The 25,810-nt window shown below is 43.3% G+C and overlaps 1 protein-coding gene across 1 annotated transcript; it reads right to left on the bottom strand.

Annotated features, from left to right (window-relative positions):
- cpxm2 (carboxypeptidase X (M14 family), member 2) lies at positions 1 to 24,302 on the bottom strand. Its single transcript, XM_083687799.1, has 14 exons — positions 23,641 to 24,302; positions 20,990 to 21,091; positions 16,088 to 16,197; positions 14,196 to 14,335; positions 11,164 to 11,248; positions 10,010 to 10,160; positions 9,671 to 9,759; positions 7,063 to 7,186; positions 6,560 to 6,756; positions 5,868 to 6,047; positions 4,476 to 4,773; positions 3,920 to 4,059; positions 2,945 to 3,044; positions 1 to 280 (listed from the first exon to the last, which is right to left on the bottom strand). The coding sequence occupies exons 1-14, from the start codon at positions 23,960 to 23,962 to the stop codon at positions 21 to 23; spliced, it is 2,298 nt and encodes a 765-aa protein (XP_083543925.1). The 5' UTR covers positions 23,963 to 24,302; the 3' UTR covers positions 1 to 20.
- Positions 24,303 to 25,810: the final 1,508 nt, after the last annotated feature.

Below are 25,810 nucleotides of genomic sequence, written 5' to 3'. Positions count from 1 at the left end.
CTCTCTATCCTGCATGGTCCTTATTGCCCCAGACGCCTCTGTCGCACGGTCCTGCGGGCTTGGAGCTGCCGGACGGGCAGTTTGATTGGCTGCTTGCCGAATTTCTCCATGATCTCTTTGATGCGCGAGAGGTTGGTGCGGCCGACGGTGAAGTCGCATCTTGTGGCGCCCATTTCGTAGCCCACCTCACACACCTTACTGGTCGGGCTGTAGCCCTCGGCCCTGGCCGTGACTCTGTACTCTCCAGGGTTCAATAGGCGCCAGTAGTCACCGTCAGCCGCTATCAAAGACACAGAGAGATGGCAAATGAGAGAGGGTGAGGGTGTGTGTGTGTGTGTGTGTGTGTGAGTGAGAGAAAAAGAAAGAGAGAGAGAGAGACAGACAGAGAGAAAGAGAGATCTGACGTGTGTGAGTCAACATGTGAGTGTGTTTGTATGAGACCATGTGTGCGTTGGGAAAGTGCACTCTGTAATTAAAATTAAAAATGATTCTGTCCATTTTCTTGTAATAGCTGAGGGCATGTTAACCTTTCCAAAATCTCAGAACCATTTACTGAACAAACAGTATTCTCGCCTTCTCGGAGTTTGAAGCACAAAATGAATAGTATCCAGCTAGACCAAACAGCACTCAACAAAAAAAACTGATAAAAATTCAAATAAAGTTTCAAGCCACAAAGTTAACTTTCCACTATGCAAATCTAGCCCTAAAATGCAGAGCTTTTGAATGCTTGGCAACAGCTGAAGGTAAGCTGATAAGAATAGCTAAGAATACTCTGAAACTGAAAATGAAAAGAAAAGAAGAGATGGTGCTCTACTTCTCAAGATGAGGGACTCTGTATTCCTGTTTAGGTTTTAAAAATAGCACTGCATTGTCATCTTGGATTTACCTCCCCTCCACTCTTCCAGGCATGGCATTGTGTGGGCTGGAGTCGCAAGTGAACTTGCGATGTGTGCTGAACCTTTGATCCAACCAGTCATAGAGCTGACAGTTTTACTTCCTCCCCATCATCCAATACGCCCACCCAGCCCACACCTTCGCTCCGCCACGCAGCCTTGTGAAATACGATGACGGCTATGACACCGCTGGTGATGTACCGTCCATACAACATGTGGAGATCACAGCGGTAACAAATCTGAGAGGAAATCCGGTTGTCCTCCTTTACTGATGAACTAATGATCGGGTATAAAATCCTGATGAATTATCATTTAGAAGGAGATCTACTTCTAGTGTTTTTCTGACAGATAGTGAATGTCTACCTACTGCTGTGTCTGCCTGTCTATGTCTATCCTGCATTCTGAGTGACTACAGACGATTCTCCCTCTGAGTGGGGGATAGACACGCCTTCTCCTGGTTGTTTCACCGGGGAGGACTCTGTGTTCCGGCATTAACGATGTGGCAGTTGAAAATAACATCCGATTTGGAAAAGTTCAGCTTGAAATGTTCCCTTTTCTCGATGACGAGGGAACTGCAGTCTCAGGAACGAAATAGTGACTTCTTGCACCACATTTCAGAAATAACAACAGTTAATGTCCTAATGGACATTCGATTTCATGCTCCGATTACAGCCATTTCAGCTCTAAAGACTGCCTTTTTGGGATATCAGCAAAGATAGCCTTGAGGGTGCACACTTGATACCCAAATTGAGTGAATTAAGCCTGAGAGACACTGAGTAGACTACAGTATAAATACTATGAACTGAGCATAATACCATCCCTGGCCCTATTTTCGTCTATCAGCTGGGAAGTGTTGTTGAGCACAACAGACATCTATTTACAGTGGAGCACCATTGCGGAGCCTGGAGGGTTTCTGTACCGTAGAAGTGAGTCATTGTGTAGAATGAAGCTCAAATGAAGAGTCATGGGATTCTCTTAAGGCCTGCCTGAGGCAGAGCTCGCTGCTTTGGTTGCAAAATATCAGCTTACCCGCATACCATTTCCAAAACACAAGGCACATATGACCCATATACTGTACTGCTAGACAGTTGAGGCACAACTGCTTATGTAATAACTGGCAGCATTGTAGCTTAAAAAAAAAAAAAAAAAAAAGTAGCTGTGTTTTTGTTGTGTAAGTGTGGGTCATTTACTTCATCAAGCATGAAATACCAGCATGATAACTATCCATGAACTCTCCATGACTCTTATTGTGTCTGGAACTGGAAGAGAAACATTTCTCACACCTTTGTAGCATTCACTTACCAGAAATGTTGCCTCTGATTATCATGTTTGAATAGTTTATTTAGTTATCGGGTTATTAGTTATTATGGACCTTTGTATTATAGACCTTTGTCCTTAATACATTTTCTACTGATGATGTTTAGAATTGTCATGAAAAACAACTACTGTACTGTGCACTTGTTTAATATGGCAGGAATAACTTTGGGCATGGAAGTCACCTCTAGCACAGCATCTATTACATTTGTTTATTACAGCTAGCAGAAGAAAAGCCTGTGGTATTACCCTGTAATAACACATACACTTAAGCACATACAGTTATGGAGCACTTTAACCCTTGGTAAAAAGGTAATAACAGAATGTAGAGCACCGCACTATGCTGTACTGGAAATTAAATGGGTAACCCTTTATTTTACAGCCCGGTACTTACTTAAAGTACTGGGTAAAAGCGTTTTACCTGATAATTGCATATTAATTATGCTAACTGTTTCTTTTAGATTCACTGACTCAAGCACCAATATGTACCAGGTAGTTAGCAATGGTGCTGAATTCATTGAGGTAAGTACCAAAAAGTCTTACTCTTTGGTAACTTCTTACCACATAGTTACCAAATAGTATCTTAGTAAATACTGTGTAAATACCAACTGAAACCGTACAGTAAAATAAAGGGTTGCCACAAATTGTTTGGCATTTAAGAAATGGTGTATTTTATATCTTGCAAGTGTTGCTGATTGTTTTTGGTGAAATGTTTAGTGAACTGATGTCAGACAAACCTGTGCGGATATCATGGTTGATGCCCTCCACAGAGATGATGGCGTTGGCGATGCCCCGGCCCTGCAGGTCCCTCACTAAGCCCTTAATCCCACGATGCACCTGCACATGAAACGCCACGGGTCAACCGGCTGGATAACCCACCCCAATATCAACCCCATCAAGAAGAAATACAGTTTGGTAGGAAAGACAACTGTTCATCCTCTTGCTTCACACTGTGTCAACATTTGCTTAGGATGATTTAAAACAAATTTCCATCTCCCTGTCTGTATACATTTCAAATACCTCTGCAAATATTGGGAAGAGTGCTGCGAGAATATACAGTAGTTCTTATTAAGTTCATATTTGTTTCAAACTGAAATATTCCAAAGATCTAATATACTATATGTCAGAGGGAGGGCGGGTTTGAACAGCGGGTCGAACAGCTTGTGTCTTCAGTGTAGGAATGTACAAGCCAACTTCTGCAGACAATAGAAGACAGTAGGATATGCTAGCCTAAAGACACAGCCAAAATGTGCTTATGGTGAGTATCCTCATAACCATACAGTGACAGTCCGGGGGATGCTGTTCCGATGTTCACACTGTGGTGTCACAGACCATCAGCTCAGATGAAAATGCTACAACAATAACACTGGGAAGGAGAGGGCGCTTTTCTTGTTCAACCTGCAATATGTCATACTGTATCTGTGCACACTGTAATGCATTTTCTTGTTGTTCGAAGCACAATGAAAGGTACAGTTGGAGTAGGAATAAATATACATGGTTTATTGGTGTTGGAGTTAACAGAGGTGGTGGAATAAAATAAATGATTGCTGGAGGTAACGTCTAATGAAGTCAAACCAGACACCATACACACTTAATTATGTATATATGGCTTGTTTATGAGTGCGTGGGTGTGTGTGTGCGTGTGTGCTGTGTATGTTTGTGTGTGTATGTGTGAGTTGCGGGGGCTGCGTGCGGCTGCTTCGCCTCTGTACCTGCTCCATGAAGACGAGCAGCGACTCGCGGTTGTTCTCCCACTCCTCCGGCAGCTCGCTCTCATGAGGGAATTTGTCACAGCCCACGTACATAGACAACTCAAAGCAGTTGGTGTGCAAGTAGCTGAAATCATTCATACCTGCCAACACAGAGCAATTTATCTGTTGGGCAACTTGCAAATTAAGAGGCAAGATCTTTTTTTTTTTTGAAAGTTTTTTCTAAAAGAGGCATTTGTGTTGATATAAAGAGGCAAACTGCTGCGTTGTGTATAATGGTAGCTTCCAGGTGTTTTTGTAATGTTTTCTTTGGTGGTCTCGCAGGTTATTTTACAACATAACAAGCAAAACACAGGAAACACTAAAACAGCCGGTGGGGAAATTGAATATGCAGGTGTGTAGGCCTTCATGGATACTAAATAATACTACAGCTCCAAGGAGGAGAAGCAAAGCTAAAATCTGAGAACAACACAACCCTATAGAGCCCACATACAGTACAGTATATGAGGGAACAATGAACAAAGATCCAAGATGGAGGCAGAGAGGGCAGAACACTAACTCCCTGCCGCAGTGTGCCAGGATGCCCCGTTGATGGTGCCGTCCTCCTTGGCGAAGTCCTCGGTGTGACAGACACGGCGGCTGGCGTCGGTCATGAGGCGGTGTGTAGAGGCGTAGGAGAAGGCCAGCCAGCGGAAGACGTGGTCATCGGGAGTGGGCGTCTGTTCTCTGGTCACTCCTTGGGAGCGGGTCCTGTCGTAGGGGAAGGTCACTACCAGCTCCCCCCCCTGGATGTTCCCCCCAAGAACAAAGGGGATCTTCTCCATCCACGCTCCCAGCGCCCGTGTCTCCAAGGCAACCTGAGGGAGAGAGAGGAGAGAGAGAGAGAGAGAGAGAGAGAGAGAGAGAGAGAGAGAGAGGGGAATATATCAGCCTCATGTAATCATCTCAATAGATGTCAGGACTGACAAATCAACACAGGCGCCTTCTGAAAACCATGCCACTGCATTATGCACTCAGGGGAGAGAAGAAGATGAACAAAGATATCAAGCTGCCTTGAAACTAGTAGTTATAGATTCAAGCTTAGTTTGTTTTACGAACACAGGCGTGAAGTGCACCTCAGACAATAAAAGTCTATCAAATCTGATGGCATTTATTTAGAACTCATAAAGTTAGCTTCCTTTGAGAGGCAGTGTTGCGTGAGATGTATTACAGCCATCCCAATACCCAACGGGTTGTGTTTAGATTTGCATGCAAGATATAATTAGAAAATGGATGCAAATTGCCCTTTCTGTGAGGGCTCACAGTGTTTACCAGACCCTAACCCGTCTCTAAGCCCTAGTATAAACAGACACACACACACACACACACACACACACACACACACACACACACACACACACACACACACACACACACACAGAGGGGAGGAAAAATAGGACACTTTTCACAGCCTCCTGAGCACAGATGGGGATCTCAGCTTTGCCTGGGCAGAAGCAGCCCGGGTGCCTGCAGCTGTGCTGCTATTTCGGAGGCAGTGTGACTCACTGGTGGCACTGCATAATGCCAAAACACTCGTGAGGAAGAGCTTATTATAGACTGGTAGGGTTTAAATTAGCTCACAGGGAGTTTGTCAAAACAAACCCTCCCCAAAATAGACAACTGTTCAAGACCCTCACGTGGCTCACCCTTTGAAAACTCCCAATGGCGTAGCTTGCCTGTCAGACTCGTCAGTTTGATTGGAGCAGTAAAATGATAACTGCCAATGAAGTAGTGAAAGTGCATCTGTCATCAAGATGTTAGGATATGTTATATGGATGCTTTACCTAGAAATCGGAGGGCAGGCTCATTGTAATGCATGGAATGGAATGAGCGATGGTATCAAACACATGTGTTTGATACCATTCCTTATTCCGTTCCATGACACACTGTAAAAGTCCTGACTTTGACTGACCGTGGCATTGTTGGACTGGTACCACTCGGGGATGGCCACATGGTGATTGAGCATTTTCCTGGGGATCCACTTCTTGGCTTCAGCCTCCCACAGTATGGAGTTGAGGTCAGGGAAGTTGTGGTGGATGTCCAGCCCGTCCTGAGTCCAGCGACCCAGAGACCAGCCGCTCAGCTCTGAGCCCTGAGGGCCAACAGCATGGAGACACATGAGGCACATGGTGACAATATGAGGAAAGATGAAAAACAGACACACTATGAAGACAAGAAGCCTGAATGAGTCCCTATGATCTGCTGTAGTGGCTAAGCAGACATGTTTTTGACTACAGGGGTGGGTTCTATCCTATTGGGTTTCTAACGAATGATGAGCCTTTGATCTGACAATATTGTGGCTGATACAAAAAGGTTTAAATGTTTTTTTAAGGCATTTTGGCAGAAACTGCTGTTTTACAATGGGGAGAAATGGGGGAGACAAAAAAACTAAATCAAAAGGACAAAAGAGACAAAAGAGTTGGGTTACATTCAAACACACTTGAAAGCCGAAACACACTCAGCCACAGTGCATTATTTACTTCTATCAGATTCCATCCCAGTTGAGAACTTCTGAAGTACACATTACCCGGATCAGATAGATCTTTCCATGAGTGACAGATAGGGGTCAGTATCAGCAGTGAGGGCTGGGTCTTGCAGACCTACCACTTCAAAGGCTTTCTCGTACCCATCAGGGTTGATGGAGGGCAACAGGTGGATCCTGGTCTCCTTTACCAGGTGCCGTATCCGTGGGTTACCAGACAGGTACTCCTGACACATGAACTGCATCAGCAGCAGCAGCAGCTCTCGGCCCAGCACCTCGTTGCCATGGGAACCCGCAGTGTAGCGAAACTCTGGTTCACCTGAGAGAGAGAGAGAGAGATTTCTGTCATTATAAATGTATATGTTCCTATGTGTGCTTTGGCAATGTAATATGTCTTGTTATGCCAATAAAGCTTATTTAATTGGCTTGAATTGAGAGAGAGAGCAGAATTAAATGTGACAACATGCCAGACTGAGAAATGGTGTTTGGTGAAGATTCTCTAACAGGAAACATAAAGTGCATGCTATGTCAACAATCTTCAACTTAGTTATATTAAGAATTGCATTCAGTGAATCTTATTTCGAGACACGGTAACACGCCATTTCTACAGTCAAGGTATTCTCACCGCGCTCATGCTCTCCAGGGTTATCAGAGATCTCTATGGCATAGAGCTTCAGACCACTGTGGCTTTTGCCAATGTTGTAGATCCTTGTGATGTTGGGGCACATTTCATTAACCACCTTCATCAGCTGCAGGGGCAAAACAATGTCATTAAAGTTCCATAGCTTTTAGTAAGACTTGGTGTAATTTCAGTTATATAACACCATATGTTACTATTTTTGCTGTACTGTATGTAATGCAAAACAGAGCCTATCCCCTTCCAGTATTCTGAGTATGACTTCCAGCATTACAGTAAAACAAAACAAGTAAAAGTGGGCACAATTCCTCTTGGGGCTCAAGTGCTAAAAAAAAAAAAGCCTTATGACGTTACATAATGTGGTATTTCAATGTTGTGGAGGGATATGCCCTGTCAGGAAACCAATAACAACAGGATTCACTATCACAGATTGGAGGAGGCAGCTTAATTGCGATCTGCCCAATCAGACAGCCTGCGTGGCAGAAGGGGCAATTACAGGAACGAGCTTGTAAAACAGCTGGGGAGCAGCACTCAAAGATGGTGTGTGTGGCTGGTGTTGAAAACAACACGTATTATGCACGTGCATGGGAGATGAGAGAGAGAGAGAGAGAGAGAGAGAGAGAGAGAGAGAGAGAGAGAGAGAAAGAGAAAGAGGGAGGGAGAGAGAGAGAGAGAGAGAGAAAGAGGGAGGGAGAGACAGAGGTAGAGGGAGAGAGGGAGAGAAAGAGGGAGAGGGGGGGAGAGAGGGAGAGAGGGAGAGAAAGAGGGAGGGAGAGAGAGAGGGAGGGAGAGAGGGAGAGAGAGAGAGAGAGAGTGTGAGAGAGAGAGAGGTAGAGGGAGAGAAAGAGGGAGAGAGAGAGAGAGAGAGAGAGACAGAGAGAGAGTGTGAGAGAGAGAGAGGTAGAGGGAGAGAAAGAGGGAGAGAGAGAGAGAGAGAGAGAGAGAGAGAGAGTGTGAGAGAGAGAGAGGTAGAGGGAGAGAAAGAGGGAGAGAGAGAGAGAGAGAGAGAGACAGAGAGAGAGAGAGAGAGAGAGAGAGAGAGAGAGACAGAGAGAGAGAGAGAGAGACAGAGAGAGAGACAGAGAGAGAGAGAGAGAGAGAGAGAAAGGAAATATAGCAGGAAGGAACTAACATGACAAGCTGTTAAATCAAGCAACATCATTAATTATAAAAAATCTATGTTTTTGTTTACCCCCTCAAACAGCTGCTAGGGAAGTCATTAATCACAATGGAGAGATGGGGTTATAATTAAGCAGTTGTTGAACCTCCGATTTTACCAAGTAAATCATTATGCAAACATCTGGTTTAGTTTAGGAAACAAGGGACCGCATGGCAGAGGTGAAACAGTACCATGCTAATATATGCCGTTCCCTCGATAATTACACCTGGCTTGAGCAATCATCATGGTCAATGTAAGACACATTTTAAGACACAGCGGAACAGTGCACATTCCATGAACGTTCTATTTCATCAATGAAACTAATGAGAGCTGCTAGACATTTGTTTGTTCGACAGGCCATAAGACGATCCTGGCTGACAGAATGCCTGACTAATGAGACTTCATCGTCTTCATTAACTGTTTGTTGTGGCTAAAGTTCGCTGCATGCATACTTTGTTTTGCCTGACTTCCTACACTCTGCCAGACTATGGAATTGGCAAGGATCTGAAACTCTCTCCAAAACCCCGTGAGAACGATTTTGTTCTTTCTCTTTCTCCACTATCGGGCATTTATTTTATTTAGAAGAAAATAAGATAAAGTATTTCCAACTGCAGCCCGTGAAGTAATGGAGAGATACTGTACTGAGGTGAATGGGAGGGAGAGAGATAAGCCCCCTGAATTGGAAAATATGTCAAGGACAAACAGAAGCTTTAAGGTGAGTCTTAAAAATGTGCCTGCCTGTAAGTAACGGAGACTCCAAGATATTCACTTTCCCTACAGGGATTAATGAACTAAAATCTAATCGAATCAAATCTCATCAGTCTGAGATATTCACATTTCTGCTCATTATGATGATATTTTGAAGTAGTTTGTAGGCAGTGCCCACTGTTTTTATGCCTTGTGAGTGAGGCGATCATTAAGGTTCATGCCAGCAGTTTGGGACACCCCCCGACAGCCTGCCTGCCTAGCTGTGAGGAGCTCTGCTTGCTGCATTAGAGGAGATTATGATTCAAAGCACTGCTACCTTCAAACCGTTTAGTCACAGTGTTCCACTGATAAATACAGCTGTCAGCCTTCATAGGACAGCCAGGCTACTGTTTATGTCAACTGCATGAATAAGTCATGCTATAGTACAAGACGCCTACGACATTTTCATCGCTCACAACTTTACAATGACTATTCATTCAGATTCAAATTCATACACCCACGTGAGTCAATATGTGTGTTGAGTGTCAAGCCAAATTCACACTTCAATCTGATGGGTTTTGTCAATTCACAGACAGTATATAATACATGTTCTAGACATACCTGTAACTGAATAATTATGTATTTACAACGACTGCAAACCCTGGGTACAATGCAAGCCCGTGCTTCCCGTCTTACTCAACCATGTATAAGACGTTACTCTCCTCTCAGCTCAGCTCGTACTCAACTTACATGCCTCATCTCTTTGTAGCTGTGATGTTTGAAGTCCAACTTGTCTGTTGTTGTGATTTCATTCCGTCTATGGTAATAATTGTTGGGGTCTGCCAGGAAACAGATCAGATATCATAAAGTCATGGAACAGATGATTGAATGTCATGTACTGTAAATAAGTGGCTTTGAGGACTCCACCTTATCTTACTGCCTATATTACCACAGAGGACATTACATTATCAGGCAATTGTGGCTGATTAGGAGACAATGGCGCTCAGTTACCTGGTAGTCCCTCTTGTCAGACTCTAACGTTACCAGGTGTGTGGTTAGACACCACACCAGCGGGTAGAGACTAATTACCTGGCATAGGGCAGCCGAGGACCTCGACTCGCATACAGATGCTGCCACCGTTGAACCAGGAGCGTGGGTTGATACGAATGTAGCGGGCAACCACGGGCACGCGGAAGGCGTTGAGAACTGGAATCTCTTTCTCTTTGTTTCCAATGAAGATCTACTGAGGCAAGCACATGCACATACAGTACACTGCACTGAGTACAGACACTGACATCTAGTGCATTACACCTTTACTGAACATTGTAATCATGTGGAATAGAAAGTTTGTACAGATGAAGGGTGATTTTCTATATCACTTTATAAGTATTTTTATAATCGTTTTATCATTTTGCACATCAGAGCCTCATAGATATCCTAATAGCAAGCTTAGATTTACTTCCTGGATGATGATGTCTCATGATTTTGACTCCTCCTATTCCAGGAAGTAAATCTGAGCTCACAACTACAATATCTATGAGGTTTATATGTATATTAAGTAATTATCAATGGGGACCATATCAATGGTACAGTAGGCTGATGAGAAATATATAAAAATATGATTTTTGAGTAAAACTCAACTTATTCCCAGACCTTATACCTCAATAAATATCAGATATGATAGTAAAATGAATACACATCATAAATCCAAGATAGAGTCTAGTAGCAATGGAAGGAAACAATTATGGGTGTTTTGTATTTTATTGTTGCCTCTTTCTCCTGTAGATAATACCAAGTGCCAGGTGAGAGATCGGAGCCGCCACTTTGAAAGTGGGTCTTGATGAGGCGCCCATCTGTCTGAGCATCATCCATATTTACGACGTCTCTCAGCTCATTTGGTTTTCAAATATCTGGGGCTCCAAAGCCTTACTGGTAATTGTTTTCAAACAAGAATTCTGTTCTACAAGCAAACTCTGACATCATCAGAAACTGAAATCTTGAAGCAAAGCAGACGCAACACAAATGCTTTATCTTCATCATACTGCATACTGATCTATACTGTAGATGTGAAGAAAGGAGGAATTACAGCACAGGAGGTACCAATATGATCCAAACGAACTTTTTAGAGAATTATTTTCTTTAAAAAGTATGAAAATAACACAACATGGTTTGTGTGCAAAGAAAAACAGTACTGTACTACAACAACACCCATATATGGTTTGATCTCCATCTTGGCTACTCACCAGGTCTCGCGATCCATTCTTCAGAGTCACCCAGGTGTGACTGTCGTTGCTCACCAGCACTTTGTATGAGGTCACCCAATCACTCCTGAAAATGGGATGAGTGGTAGGAGTTAAGAAGGCAAAAAGGTGAATCTCTTCCATCCTGACCTGACTTGAAGTGTACAAACACAGTCATTGTACTGTACACGTATAAGGTCCAGACAAATTGGACATATGAAAGATATATACGATCATACCGTATCAGCCTTTACACAATTAGTATTCACGTCAGCTCCCTCCACTTACAGTAAGTGGCTCAGTCTTGGAGCAAAGCTGAAATATATCTGACACCTGGTTCTTCTTTAGTGGAGTCACTATACAGTACACCGTACAGATATAAGCGAGAAGGATTCCATCTTGCCCACTACACAGATACGTCACACTAAGGTATATGATAGAGGACAGCACATAAACTTAATACAGTACCGTGTGCCCATGAGAGCAGTTAAGCACAATAAAACACTTCAAATTCACTGTTGTAGGGTATTTGTTATAGAATAATGCCCATCGAGACTGCTGTGTATAAAGAGATGTCAGACTTCCAGAAACAATGTGCACAGACATGTGTTTCCTTTTTGCAAAAACAAATAGGCAAAGCATGGGAACAGTTTATGCGGAATGGGAAAGATGCCAAAAAAAAAAAATAGGAAAACCAATTTCTATGTTAGTATGTATACTGTACAGCATGTGTCTGTCATTGCAACCTTGTTATACATCAAAGGATTCTACCTATCATGCGGTGCACCGTGCTACCTGATGTACGGTCTGTGTGCACAGTAGGCGGTTCCTGGATAAAGATATTGGCCGTCACTGCTGAGCTGAATAAGGACAATGTCTGGTTAGAATCCCCAGTACTGTTAATTAGAAAGCTGTTATGATCAGACCTCCAGAGCTGGCAACAAAGACAGCTACAGAGCCAGAGAAATAATTGCCGGGAGATCCTGTCTCTATGCCTGCGCCCCTGTGACTGCTGCACCGAGAGCTCATGTACGACTTGGAAGCGAAATTACACATGCAGCTTGATAAGGGAGCTCTGCCCAGCTCTGAAAGTACAAAGTAGTTTCCAAAGTCTGTGCCACCTTTCCCAATTAAGGAGTGCAAAGGGCAGAATGCGTCAAATATTATTACAGGGCTGGGTATCATGTGTAGATTCTGAAAATAGATGAAACTGTGATAATCGGGATCAAGTAAATTCTTTCAAAGGACTTTGCTCATGGCAATACACATACAGTACTGTCGTTTTATACAGCAATTTGCTCAGAAACAAACACTGCCAGTGGATGACAGTCTATAACGGTACTCAGATGTCAGATGAACATATGTAGTATTTCAGATGAAAATGTAAAGTAAAGTATTTGCTACTTAACATGATGATTCTCTTCACCAGCTTAGGCACCACAGCTAGCCTAGTACTGCAGAAAATGTGCCTTGAAGACTTATGATATTCACTGTGTCCCTGTGTTTAGATGAGTCAAGTCTGACATGAATGAAGCATTCAGGCCCTTTGAAAACTGTGGGTGGAATAATTCAAGGTGAAGGACTATGACTAATACCCTCTTTCTCCAGAGCAAAGCCCAGACGGAATCCTTTGTGAGTCGCCCAGGGACACTTGCAAATGCACGTGCATGCGTGCGCACATGCGTTCTTCTTGTGTGTGCGTGTGTGCGTGTGCGTGCGTGTGTGCGTGTATGTGTGTGTGTGTGTGTGTGTGTGTATGTGTGTTTATGTGTTTGTGTGTGTGTGTGTGTGTGTGTGTGTGTGTGTGTGTGTGTGTGTGTGTGTGTGTGTGTGCGTGCTCCTCCACAGCTGATAAAGGGCTGGGGTTCCGCTGAGTCAAACAGGGCTCCAGGGAAGCCCCTGGCCACAGCCACAGCCACAGCCACAGCAGCCACAGAGGATTAAACATGTCAGCCTATGTGCTCTCCTACGGTAACCATGGTTTCCCACTGGTTCCAACCTCTTGCTTACGACTAGGATCTTGAAAATGTCCAATCAAAATCAGTGAATGAGGATGATGATGAGGAAGAGTGCACTGTAGTTGCAACACAAATAACTATCAGATGGACAGTAAGTGTACTGAGGTAGTGATTGAAGAGTCAAGTCTCTAATGGCACAATCACTTCATTGGCCAAAGTGGCCCGAAGGGACAACAAGAAAATGGGACACAAAAGGGGGAGGAGGGGCGGTGATGAGGTGAGTCAGAGTGGAAGGACAGCTGCCCTTCCCTCTGAGAAACGTGATTCCATGGAGACATCAGCATGAGGGGGCTTCAATTTTCAACCTAATTTGATCCTCACGTGAATTGATGAATTGCAAGCAGTCATTGTTTCAAACCACACGAGATGTGTACATGTCTCATTTTTGCACCTGTAAAACAATCATCATCCATTGTGATGAAAGAACAAATGGTAGCATCTCCTCTGATCTCCCTTTAATTGCATGACCTTTTTTCAGCGTGACAGACATGACGAGGGAGATCCAAATCAAATACACTTCATTATCAATCCATCCACCTCCACTCGCAGCAGCTCTCGTCAGAGAGAGAGACAGAGACAGAGACAGAGACAGAGACAGACAGGGAGACAGAGACAGAGACAGAGACAGAGACAGAGACAGACAGGGAGACAGAGACAGAGACAGAGACAGAGACAGAGACAGAGAGACAGAGACAGAGACAGAGACAGAGACAGAGAGACAGAGACAGAGACAGAGACAGAGACAGAGACAGAGACAGAGACAGAGACAGAGAGAGGCAGAGACAGAGAGACAGAGAGACAGAGACAGAGAGACAGAGAGACAGAGACAGAGAGGAGGATCAGAAAGAGATATGATAAGATAAGACTGTTATTTAGAATGAATCACACCTGATAGTTTCTTGAACTGTGTTTATGTGAACTAAACTGTGAACCTATTGACAGTTGTACAATATGTTTACAGGGATGGTACTCACTGACACTTGTAAGAGTGTTTAAAGGGTATGGTACAGTACTCACGACCAAAGGGAGCTCCTGCCCTGTGTGATGACCCCAGTGAACTTGGTCAGTCTCCTGGCGTCCACCTCGAACCACTGCAAGGGGTCGTTCCTTCCAGCGCACCAGCCTCCGTCATAAAAGTCATCCTCATAGAGGCCAGCCTAACAGAAAAGGGAAGAGTTTAGTTTAGTCTGCCCTGCAACAGTTGGGCTCAAATTCAATCAACTGCAGATAATGAGTTTCCAGAATAACACAAAGACAGTTTTTTTTTCTTGAATATGGCATTCTTGAATGTGAAGATTCATCTCCTCAACAAACTAATGTTTACAGTCTGAAACTGAACCAATTTTAACATTCCATGTTGCCACACAAGAAGAGTTATGTTTTGTGTTATTCTGGAAACCTGTTGGGTGCAATTGGTTGAAATAGGACCCTACATCATCCCTGTATCCCTGAAATTGTGTCTAGCAAAATGAGGGCACTTTCTACTTAAAATATTGATGTGAGTGCTTTGCAAGAAAAAGAAATATTGAAATATGCAGTGAAAGCCTTCCTAAAAAGAAAGAAATAGCAAGGCAAATTGCTGTATGACGTGGAAGCATACAGTAAGCAATGAATTAAGTATACTAACTTGATGATATGCTGACAATTATGCTGACAAATTCTTTATCTTATTCATCTGAGTGCTAAGAGAATATACCACTCATTTTAAATGATACATTCAGCAGTCAACTTGGGATCAGAGTGATTTTGTGTGAGCTCCAAGTACCTAGTTAGTCTCACTTATTGTTTCCAGTAAATCAGCTTTGATGACATAAATGAGAAAGAATGGCGATTACTATGCCAATATTTTCTCTCCTCAAAGACAGACTTAGCTGTGTTTTGGTTAGGGCCTTTTTTAAGATACAAGTTAACTGGATTTACTTCCCCCAGACCAGAAAATAGCTTGTTTACATCAAGGATTGTTTGGCCATACGTAAGGCCACCCTCCTCAGACTAAACGAGGAGAATAGGCTTCATCTGCGTTGGCCAAATGATCTTCCACCGCATTTATTCTGATGCCATCCGTGCTTGGAATCGTAACATATGAGCAACAGAAGGGGAAGAGAAAAAAAAGCTCTCTATTAGGCATTGGCCTGAATCAACAGCTGACATCTGTTTTCTTTGTGTTCCTTCTGATTTCAAGAGATTTCTCTCTCCAGATTGAAGGCATCTGGATGATTCCTAATGTGACACACACGCAAACATTAAGTTACAACAGATCTGTAAACACGAAACAACAGAGGGTTTGTTTGTTGGGCTCTTGGTAGATACAGAATGAAGTGTGTGGAAGTCATTATGTGTACTATACAGTATCTGATCCAAGACAGTACAGCTCGCTGATGATGATGATGACTGAGGCAAACTGCAGAGCAGACTGCACTCCGATTCAAATCCTCAGTGGAGCTCGCACCAACAGGAAATACCTCTTCTCCCAGATGTCAATCCGCTTTATTAGGTTTGGGAATATGCCCCTGGTTGAACTGAATGGCAAGGCTATTGTTTTCTCTCTTGAGTCAGCCACGAACGATGAACATGCACCCTAAGATGGAGTAGAATCTATGCCACCCGCATTGAATGAGTCATGAGCCAAGACATCTTTATCAATGTCATCATCTATAAATCTTGTTTTGAATCTGGGTTCTCTATGATCCTCTGAAATATGTATTATTCTACTCTGTCCTTGGAACAGTAAATGAATCCAATTAAAGTTTCCAAGCCATTGGAAGCATAAGAAGCAACTAACGAAAAAGTAGGTCACCCAAGCCTGTTGTAATTTTTCAATAAGGGTTTCATTTGGTACCCCTTGACCGCACCCGGGACACTTTTTGTGAGGTCTATTGCACATGTAAACCTCTCTGTTCTTGACACACCTGGATATTGAGGCGACCTCTGTGTGCTCCAAGGCCATAACGTCTCATTGTGGAAGCGTGAAGCTGAAAGTCATCAATCTTAAGGGTCTCCAGCCCCATCGGAGGACATTCTAATGAAACAAAATGAAAAGTTACTTTGTTACACAATCATGGTAATAATACAACAATAATATCATGTATTTAATGTTTCATCTTGTTACATACAGTACTGCTGCATACGTTATGCTGTGAAGCAAGCAAGACTCATACACAAAGCACATACTGACCAGACTCAGTAGTATAGAGTACAGCAACTCATATCCTCTTTCATGTACACCACAGTAGCCTGTTAGCCTAGATGTGTGACGTTAATGAGAGAACTATGACCAACAGCATCAATAACAACAACAACAACAACACTTGTAGTTCCTTATTCACATAAACAACACAAGGCGAATGTATCTCCCACTGCAATATAATTAAGTAAAAATGAAGGACTGAGTAACATTAACCGTCATTGTGTCAGTCAGTGTCACTGTTTCTCAACACATTTTCAGAAACCATTAGCATCATCGCTGCCCAACCAACGGAGATGGGATATGAGTCATGTAGCCAGTCTCATTTGAAGCAGACTTGAGCACCGGCCCACACCAAACACAGACGGGCAAACTATCAATCTTCTCAAGGTCTAGAAAATCAAATCATTAGGTCTGGATGAAATGGAAATGTGTTGTGTGATTGTTTGGACTGGTTATGAAACTACTACTCATTAGTACCACACATCATGTGTCAATTTACACCTACTGATATCTACATACAAACAGTATGTGTGCACTTCGTTAACACATCATTATAAAATGAATACAATACATGTATCCTTAATAGAAATTGTCTATTAAATGCTTGTCAAATTCAATAAAGTAGGCGAATCACAAATCTCACAAACTAAGATTGGTGAATATTCTATTTTTGGAAATGACATACCAGAGAAGACCTACAGTATGGCAGAGGGGGATAGGCGAGTGTTCATGTCGTGCTTCGGAACTGTGATGCAGAATGCAGCGTGACTGTCCTTGTGATGCCTTGCTGTGGGCGTGCTGTATGGATCCATCATGTGCAGTGAGGCTGAAACTGCTAGGTTAGCTAGCCAGCTAGCTGTAACACACACACACACACACACACACACACACACACATACACACATACACACACTCACACACACACTCACACACACACTCACACACACACACACACACACACACACACACACACACACACACACACACTCACACTCACACTCACACTCACACACACACACACACACACACACACTCACACACTCACACTCACACTCACACACACACACACACACACACACTCACACACTCACACACACACACACACACACACACACACACAGGGCAACGGTATTCTATGATGCCTTGAGTCCCGCAGGCCTTGCCATCACTTTAGATCTTTTGATTGATGATGACGTTCAATATCTTTTCGAATCATCATCTCATCATCAACAGCTAAAACGATGCAATTCCTCAGACTCCTTTTTTGGCTATGGAACTAATGGAGTAAGGACTAAAACACTACGGGCCAAGATGAGCTGTGTATGGCTATCTGGTTTCAAAATTGCTAAATACCAGCTTCATCAAAACACACATCATTTCACTTAAAACGGTTGAATTTTCTGCAAGACAGCTATGCACAGCTGCAGGGGTAGGCAACACTTGAGTTTGCTTCACTGAATCCCCATCTTGAACTGATTACACAGATTGAGATGCTTGCTCACCAGATAGGGCCCATCGTTTGGGATCGACTCATAGTTTCAACATGGCTGGGTATCACCCAGTATGAGCAAATAAGTGAGCTCTTGTGAAAGGCCCTGATGGCTAACAGCTTCTTCAGCCCAACCAGGCCGTTTGGCGGCATCCCCGAAACCACAGCTATGGGATTTCAAAGCAAGTATTTCCGCCTGGGCGTGTCTGTTTGTACATGCAGCATGCACTGCACATGGTTTCCATTACCACGCTGTCACAAGGCTAGAACTGTCCTCATATGAACACTGAGGGAAGTCGCAGCAAATGATTGTTGCAGACTGACAAAAAGATAGAACTTCTATACTGTGGACTTCCACCTCCTCACTTCTTGCACAATATGTGCGCATATGGATTCGGGCAAGTCCCTGCATATTTGCTCTGCGTCACTGGGGGACTGAGTTGGCCCTTACATAATCAGTCTGGTGACCTTCTCTTTGTTTGTCTGTCTGTCTGTCTGTCTGTCTGTCTGAGACCCCGGACCTTATCCATCATACTGGAATGGGAGTTTAGAGCCAAGATTGTTTTTTATTCCCAGGTGAAGGAATGAAATGTGGTGAGATTTTTAAAGATCACAGATATTTGGAGAGATCCAAAATGCACACAGTGTACCTATAACTGATGATATAACATGATGAATACTCTGAGCATTGCTATCACAAGTTTTATCAAAGCAAGTGAATGTACTAGTATGAGTGTAGCAGAGTGACAGAGAGACCATAGTTAATGAGCCAGATAGATAAGAAGCAAGGCTACTGGTGTGACCAATTAGTATGGTATTTACAGTAAGCATATGAAGCCCATGCGTTGCCCTTCTTGTGACCCTAAGCTAAAAGAATATATGTACATATTTCAAATCAAAATCATCATATTAGAGACAGGGGCCGACGGCATGCAGTGGGCTCAGAACTAAGGCATCACAATACATTAGAGTCAACCTGCCCCTCATAGCAAGCCAAACGAAAAATGTTAACAAGAAAAACAAGCCAGGCACATGCCATCCTGCCGCGTCGAGCACGAGGTCATTATGAACGTGTGTGTGTGTGTGTGTGTGTGTGTGTGTGTGTGTGTGTGTGTGTGTGAGTGTGTGTGTAGTACTCCACAAACAGCACAGAGAGAAGCCTACCGAGTTAATCTGACATTGAAAATAATATATCATACAATTTTAATACGAGACTGCTTAGTCCCCCATCGCTGTTAGCTTAGCCACTTGTCACAGCACTGCTTAGGGCTTGAAACCCAAATTTGAAATTGAAGTTTAGTCAGGGACCATGGTCTGTCAGAAGCACTCAATTTCCAACTGCAGACACAATTGTGAAATATGAATGGTGCCTAATTGTCCTGTTACTGTGCTATTAATAGACAAAAAGCAAATAAATACACATTTTGGGAATAGCAACAACTGGATGGCATCATTTTTACTGTAGACATCTGTGACTGGAAACTTTGAAAATGGGCTTGAATAAGTAAATGAGTTCAGTCATACTGTAACCTCTCCAAGTTGAGGACAGAGCTGCAGTGCCCATATAATTGAATACATTAGTGTGACTCCATGATGAATCACTGTTTCTAACTTCCCCTGCCAGACAGCTGCACATCAAAAGCCTGTTTACAAGGATCAATAAAGTTTTAGATTTTGTCTGACAATGGTCCAGGCCTTCATAAATTCAACAGTATGTTGTCATGCTACTCATCCATTGCACAGTCCCATGGATAGAACGCCAAGATATCAGCTTTTTTGGAAACATCTTGTTTTAACAACAAACCCTTGTGCTACTATGGCTGATGAGCATTCTAAAGGGGACAGACATGCTGAAACGTTCCTCTAATCACACTCCTTAAATGCCTGCCACAGTTGAATACTCAACGTAATGATTTCCCTATTGTTCCCCTCGTTCACACTCCAACCCACTAATTAAGGAAATACGAAAAGCAAAGAAAAGTATCCATGGTCCCCTTGAAAGAGTTCAGTTCAGTTGAGTGCTGCAATTAATTTAGTTTAGTTCATCAGCTTATTAAATGGTGCTAATTAAAACCAATCCTTTAAGAAAGAGGACATACAGTTCAGTGCCTAACACATACAGCTCAGTGTTGTTTTTATCCATGATTGAATTGTCAACATATAAGCCAAAAAAGTGTAATGCAGATAAATCATCGCTGCTGCCAAATGAACAATGCACTGAACATACTGTACATGATTTGGACAACAGCGTTGCCTTCAGGAATGATTTCAGTCCAAGAGACATGGCTTGGGAGTTGGACCCAAGAGCATGTTAAGAAATGTCTGTGTGCTGGACGTATTTGCGCCTCAGCATTTGTGCCAGGCAAGTGTTGTGTTCCCATTTTCCAGCATGTTAGAACTATGCTGCCTTCCAACTCTCCACTCACTTCTGATTGCTCTCTTAAAATAATGATCTATTTTATAATATTTTTCACCTTAAAAATGCCTCTATGGCCATATAATACACCTGCCTTTCCTGTTATAGGGTGGTAAATACTTCATACTTTGTAACAAAAAAGCACAGCTGAAGAAATACGACTATTTCCTAGTATCATGGACCCTATGGATATATACTGTATGCTGTATCCCAAATAAAGTCTTCAACAGAATGGAGCCATTATGTAGTCATTGTGGCTTGGAAGAGAATGATGGTGATATACAATCTAGAACAGTATTCGTTTCTACAACCGCAGGCAACTGGCCTTCGAACTAGGACTATCCTGACTTCTGTTTAGTCATTCTGACATGATCCATAGCAACCAAACACAATGTTTCATCTGCAGAGAGGACAGCAGAGCCTCTGTGACTTCACCTCACATAAGAAGCATCATCTTTATTGCCAGGTTTTTTCCTCGCGGGGAAAATAAGCTTTTTTCGAATTCTAACCCTTTCCAAGAGGAGTCAGACACATTTGTCATTTCTAAGTGTGGGCTTGTGTGTGTGTCTTTCCTCTCTTGCTGACTGGCCTCACACAGATGCACAAGTAAGTACTGTACGATGAGGGGGATGGATATTGCCGAGAGGCTGATCACAGGTATTGAAGGTCCGCTCGAATGAATCCCAGTGGTAGTGTTAGGGCAGCCATCACTTACTCACCCTCTTTGACTGACTTGTATTGACCCTCCCCCTCGTTGATGCTGTTTGGAGTTTTCAAAGCACCCTTTTTGTTTTTCTCAGCCTTCTTGTTTCCAGTTTTCACTGAGAAAAGAAATAGATCTGGTGTTAGAGACACATGATTCAAGTCACTCAAAATGTTTCCACCTCTCATGAAAGTTGATTTCCCTACAGTCCTTTAAATAAAGCTATTACTAAATACAGTCAACAGTACTGCACCAGATTCAAACTAAGAAGGCAAACAATGTCCTAAAAAGAGTTGGCACAGTACCGCTTAATCAAATAACTGCCTCAAAGTTCAAGGCTATCGTGAAAATGACCTGCATGTACAAGAAAGAAAAAAAAACACATTCCTGAAGGAGCAACAGAGTAGACTTGGGAATGGTGAATGTTAATTTAATGTGATTGAATGTCAGGTTAGGATAGGCCCCATGCGATAACTATTTTTCTCAAATAGGCCCATTAAACAATGCAGAAAGCTGCCAATAATTAAGTCAGTGGATTTAGATGAAGTAGACACATGAATCTTGAGATGTAAATTGTGCAATCTTGTGATTGACCTATTTAGTGTTTTCAGGTTTTTAAATGTTATTCATGATGAGCAACCAATGCAGATTCGAAATAGATCATTAACATAATTGTGTTCTCAAAGATGACCCCTTCGCAGTCGCACAGATGAACCTCATACTAACAAAATCATAAAAAAGACTGACAATCATCGTAATGACATTTCAATAAGCTGACAAGAGGCAGTAGTTCATGGTTTTGAACATAAAGCATGAAACGCAACCCAACAGAATCAGAGCACTTTGTGGACAAGCAAAGGAACCAAAATGTTGCGCTGCACATGATATAAACAATCATCATGAAGTGTTCAATGGAAAATAGCATAGTCTACTTCCCATGTCAACAGACTTGATATAGCCTGCACAAGGTTTGGCCGTGTTGATATTCCTGTCCCAGTCCCACCTGCTGCAGGTACCCCTGCAGAGACATGTGTGTGAGAGAGGATGCCTGAACTGTTGAGTAACTGTAGACACAGCTGCTCCCGATTACCTGGCTTACACCCCTCACCAGGCTGTCGCTGGACACACCTACTATATTGTACCTACATGCCTGTTACTCCAAACTCACTGTCTGCACCAGACATGGGCTGAAAACTATTTGAAATACTCTTTTAAAATACTGTGCCTAATGGCAGGGGTTTGTGCTTTTGGGACTATTCCATGGGTTCCATTGTGCCAGGCAAACTTGATTTCAAATGCTAACTGAGCCTGGGTCTGCTACCGATGTACCTACATGTCTGATACTGCCCTTCAATCACACTGCAGGATACACTGGCCCACAGAACTGAACTAACCATTAAGCTGCAAAAGCTACAACACCGTAGAGAAGGCTTTCAGCCATAGGAAACCCATTTGTAAAGAACCCCACGGTTCATTATAGCGCTGCTCTGGAGGAGTGTGTGTGTGTCCCCCACATGTGCTCTGCACACCAAGGTTTCTAATGCAGTCCTGACCTCCCCATACAGCGCTAGAGGCAGTTAATACTGCTCCTCTAGTAAGCCCACCTGGCTTTCCACACAGCCACACAGGAACCTGGCTCTGATCTATGTGTATGGAGGAGGGAGGGACGACCTGAGGAGATTATTGTTTGTCTTTTTCTATGCTCATCCATCACTATCTGAATTAGAGTCAGATGGTCTTCTCCAGTCCAAGAGACATCAGAGATTTTGTGCCTCGGGTTTCCCATTTAGATTCATCAAATAGCTAGGCTACATGTAGCATATAGGGTATGAGTGTATCTGATACACATTGCTGGACTTGTCTCTCTAAAGGGGAAATTTAATTTGAATGTTAGTCCCTCAAAGCTTATTAAAATGTTGGTTTATTGTAGGAAACATAACATTTTGGGACAGGATGTTAATGAGCAGTGACCAAACTGTAAACTGCAACCTCTCCTTTTGACTTTGATCATGTTGTGATGTATTTTGCTTAGCTCTAACATCTAACCGCAAAGTCTCCAATTCATTCAATCCAATTAATGCAAAACAACCATATTATTTCAAAATGAATCACCAGGCCAGACACATGAACTTTTTAATCACCCTTTTAAAGCATTGACTTGTGTGGCTATTCATGTTATTGCATGGTAAACAAATGAAATACGTTTTCCTAAACTGTAGCCATGTTTAAATGCCAGCCATTGTATGGATTGTGTCCTCTGGATTTAGTAAACTTAATCAAGACTGGACTTTGATGATGATATCAACAGACGATGCCGTGTGTTACCATGGCAAAGAGGTTATTGCACACACAGGGTTATAACCTTAGGGTATGAGACTTTTATAGACTACTATATGTTAGCATACAGTAACTGCAGCCAGTCATTGAGAAACCATTGATAAAGTTCTCACCAGAGAGTGTACGCTAGCCAACTTCAACTGTGGCTTTTTTAAAGCACTATTAATCTTTTACAACAGCACTTTTGGATGGTCTTTCGACCAATAAAACCTTTTTTTTGCCGAAAATCTTTGGAATAACCTTTTATCATACACAAGAGAGTTTCTGACTGACATTTTGAGAATTTCATGCCGTCTACTGTAAAGCCTACGCTTTTTCTTTTTACTGTACCTGACTTAGCTTCAGTGGTGGTCTTGTCTGTCTGTCTGGCGTTCTCTTTCTGGCCCTTGGGCTCTTTCTTGGCAGTGGTGTGGCTGGGACTCTCATTCCTGCGCGCCACTGGCTCCTGCCCCTCAGATTGGGGCACTACATCCTCAGGTCCTCCTGGGACATGATAGTAATGTTCTCTGGTGAGGAGCTCCTGCATGTAGTAGTCCTCGTCCTCGGCGGCAAGGCCGTGGCTGAGGTCCAGGAGTCCTGTGAGGAGCCACAGCAGACTGAGGGTGAGGATGAGAGTGAGGTGCTGGCCTCTCATGGCCCGGGGGATCATCATCAACAGCGGGGGGTCCTGCTGTCTCCAGAGGAGGCTGCTGCTGCGAGGCTGTGTCCCATCAAACTGCTTCCTCTTCTTCCTCTCTCCCACTCTGACGGCGTGGTAGGGAGTTCACAAAGTTCTCTGAGCGCTCCAAGTCACTGACGAAAGCAGCGGAGCCAGGGGGTCCATGAGAGTCTCTGCTGGGAAAAATGCAGGGTAAGAGGGAGGGAGGGAGGGAGAAATACACACAGAAAGAGAGAGAGAGAGAGAAAGCAGAAGACAGAGGAAAGGAAAGAGACAGAGTGAGGGAGAGGGAGAGAGAGAGGGATTTTCTTCTTTAGATGTTGGCAGGTGGCTCAAGCTCAAAAAATCCTCAGTAGGAGAAAGGGATTTTTTTACTTTAACCCTTTTGGTTTGAAACAGAGGCACAGAAGACTTTTTAGATAGTGGGTAGTCGGATGAAAACCTCTGTTGGACGCATGCACACATTGACACTATTCTTTACGTGATCTTCTTTCATCTTGCTCTCCTCCCACTCTGTCTAGCTGGGGCTGGGGCCGCTCTGCTGTAATCTGAGCAAACCGTTTCTCTTTCCTGCAGAGGAACGGAGGGATTCAGTTTACTCTCTTAACCCATACAAGCCATCCAGCATAGTATCCTGAGGATTTAATTTGCAGATTGCAAGGGTGAGCCTATACAATAACTGCCCAATAGTTACATGAGAAATTATAAATAATGATTACCACAGGCAAACAAAACACTCCAAGCTTAATTCCGACTTAAATACTAGGCCACAGAGCAGGTTAAATAATTGTATCCCCCTTGTTATGTCGGGTGTCCACTTAAATACAAAACGCTCATCTCCCTTTTTCTTGGAAAATAATTAGCTTGCCTTCAGCTTCCCTCCATGCAGCCTCATTTCGTGAGATGGCTGTTGTTTGACGCCTAGACCTGTTTGGACATAGCTGTAATTTGCACATTAGCGAGCGGCTGAGGAGGAACAGAGCGCCTCTCTGTGCAGCGTCCGGGCATGCTCAAACAGAGAGCACAGCTCTGCCCTCTATGTCACAGCCCATCACATCAGCGCTGCAGCGTCTGTGCCTTACCGCCTCTGTCACACACACACACACACACACACACACACACACACACACACACACACACACACACACACACAGACACACACACAGCCCCATCCATCTACAGTACCTCACACTGGCACCACTAAAACCCCACAGAGCTTTGCCTTCACTGCCTCCACAGAGATAACAATAACAAAGCACAGAGTCGAGCCAGCATTGCGCAACAGAGATAACCTTCCCCTAGAGTAGGCCCATATTACTGTCACATATAATGCACTAGTCCTGACCCAGGCCTAAAATGCATCTCTATAGTCAGCTTTACAGTTATAAGCTACCAGGATTTCAACAAAAGTAAATTAAACTTAAGTATCAATACCATACACTGAACCCTACCTACAGTAACACGGAGTGCTGACAGAGTGCAGGTATCTCCTTAAGCTTTGCATTTCGAATTAACACTAGAGAAGGGAGATCTCTAGCCTTGGGCTTCCTCTGAAGCCCTTATTTCGGGAGTAGACAGGGATTCCATGGAGCCATTACACTCTAATAAGCACTGCTCCTGACATTTACCCAGCCTGAAGCAAAACAAACTAAAGAGAGAATGATATTCCCCTGATTTAGGAGCATTCCCCTGATATTCCCCTTTGGTGTGCTGGAGAGACACGGTCCGGCCAACAGGATGGCTTGCTCAGAACTAACCCTAACGCTAACCCTAATCCTAACCCTAACCCTAACCCAATATAGACGTATTGCTTTATTACACCTATTTTGGGTGGGCTGGGTA

This window comes from Argentina silus, assembly GCF_951799395.1.
Source record: "Argentina silus genome assembly, chromosome: 16".
Taxonomy (NCBI): domain Eukaryota; kingdom Metazoa; phylum Chordata; class Actinopteri; order Argentiniformes; family Argentinidae; genus Argentina; species Argentina silus.
The sequence above is the reverse complement of the archived record's forward strand: the minus strand, read 5'-3'. Positions and strand labels throughout refer to the sequence as shown.

Excerpts from the sequence above, each read along its gene's own strand:
- cpxm2 (XM_083687799.1), bottom strand. The coding sequence starts at position 23,962 with ATGATGATCCCCCGGGCCATGAGAGGCCAGCACCTCACTCTCATCCTC. Across the intron at positions 10,161-11,163 it reads AGAATGGATCGCGAGACCTG|ATCTTCATTGGAAACAAAGA; the intron begins GTGAGTAGCCAA and ends TTGCCTCAGTAG. Across the intron at positions 7,187-9,670 it reads GCTACAAAGAGATGAGGCAT|CTGATGAAGGTGGTTAATGA; the intron begins GTAAGTTGAGTA and ends TTGCCCCTGCAG.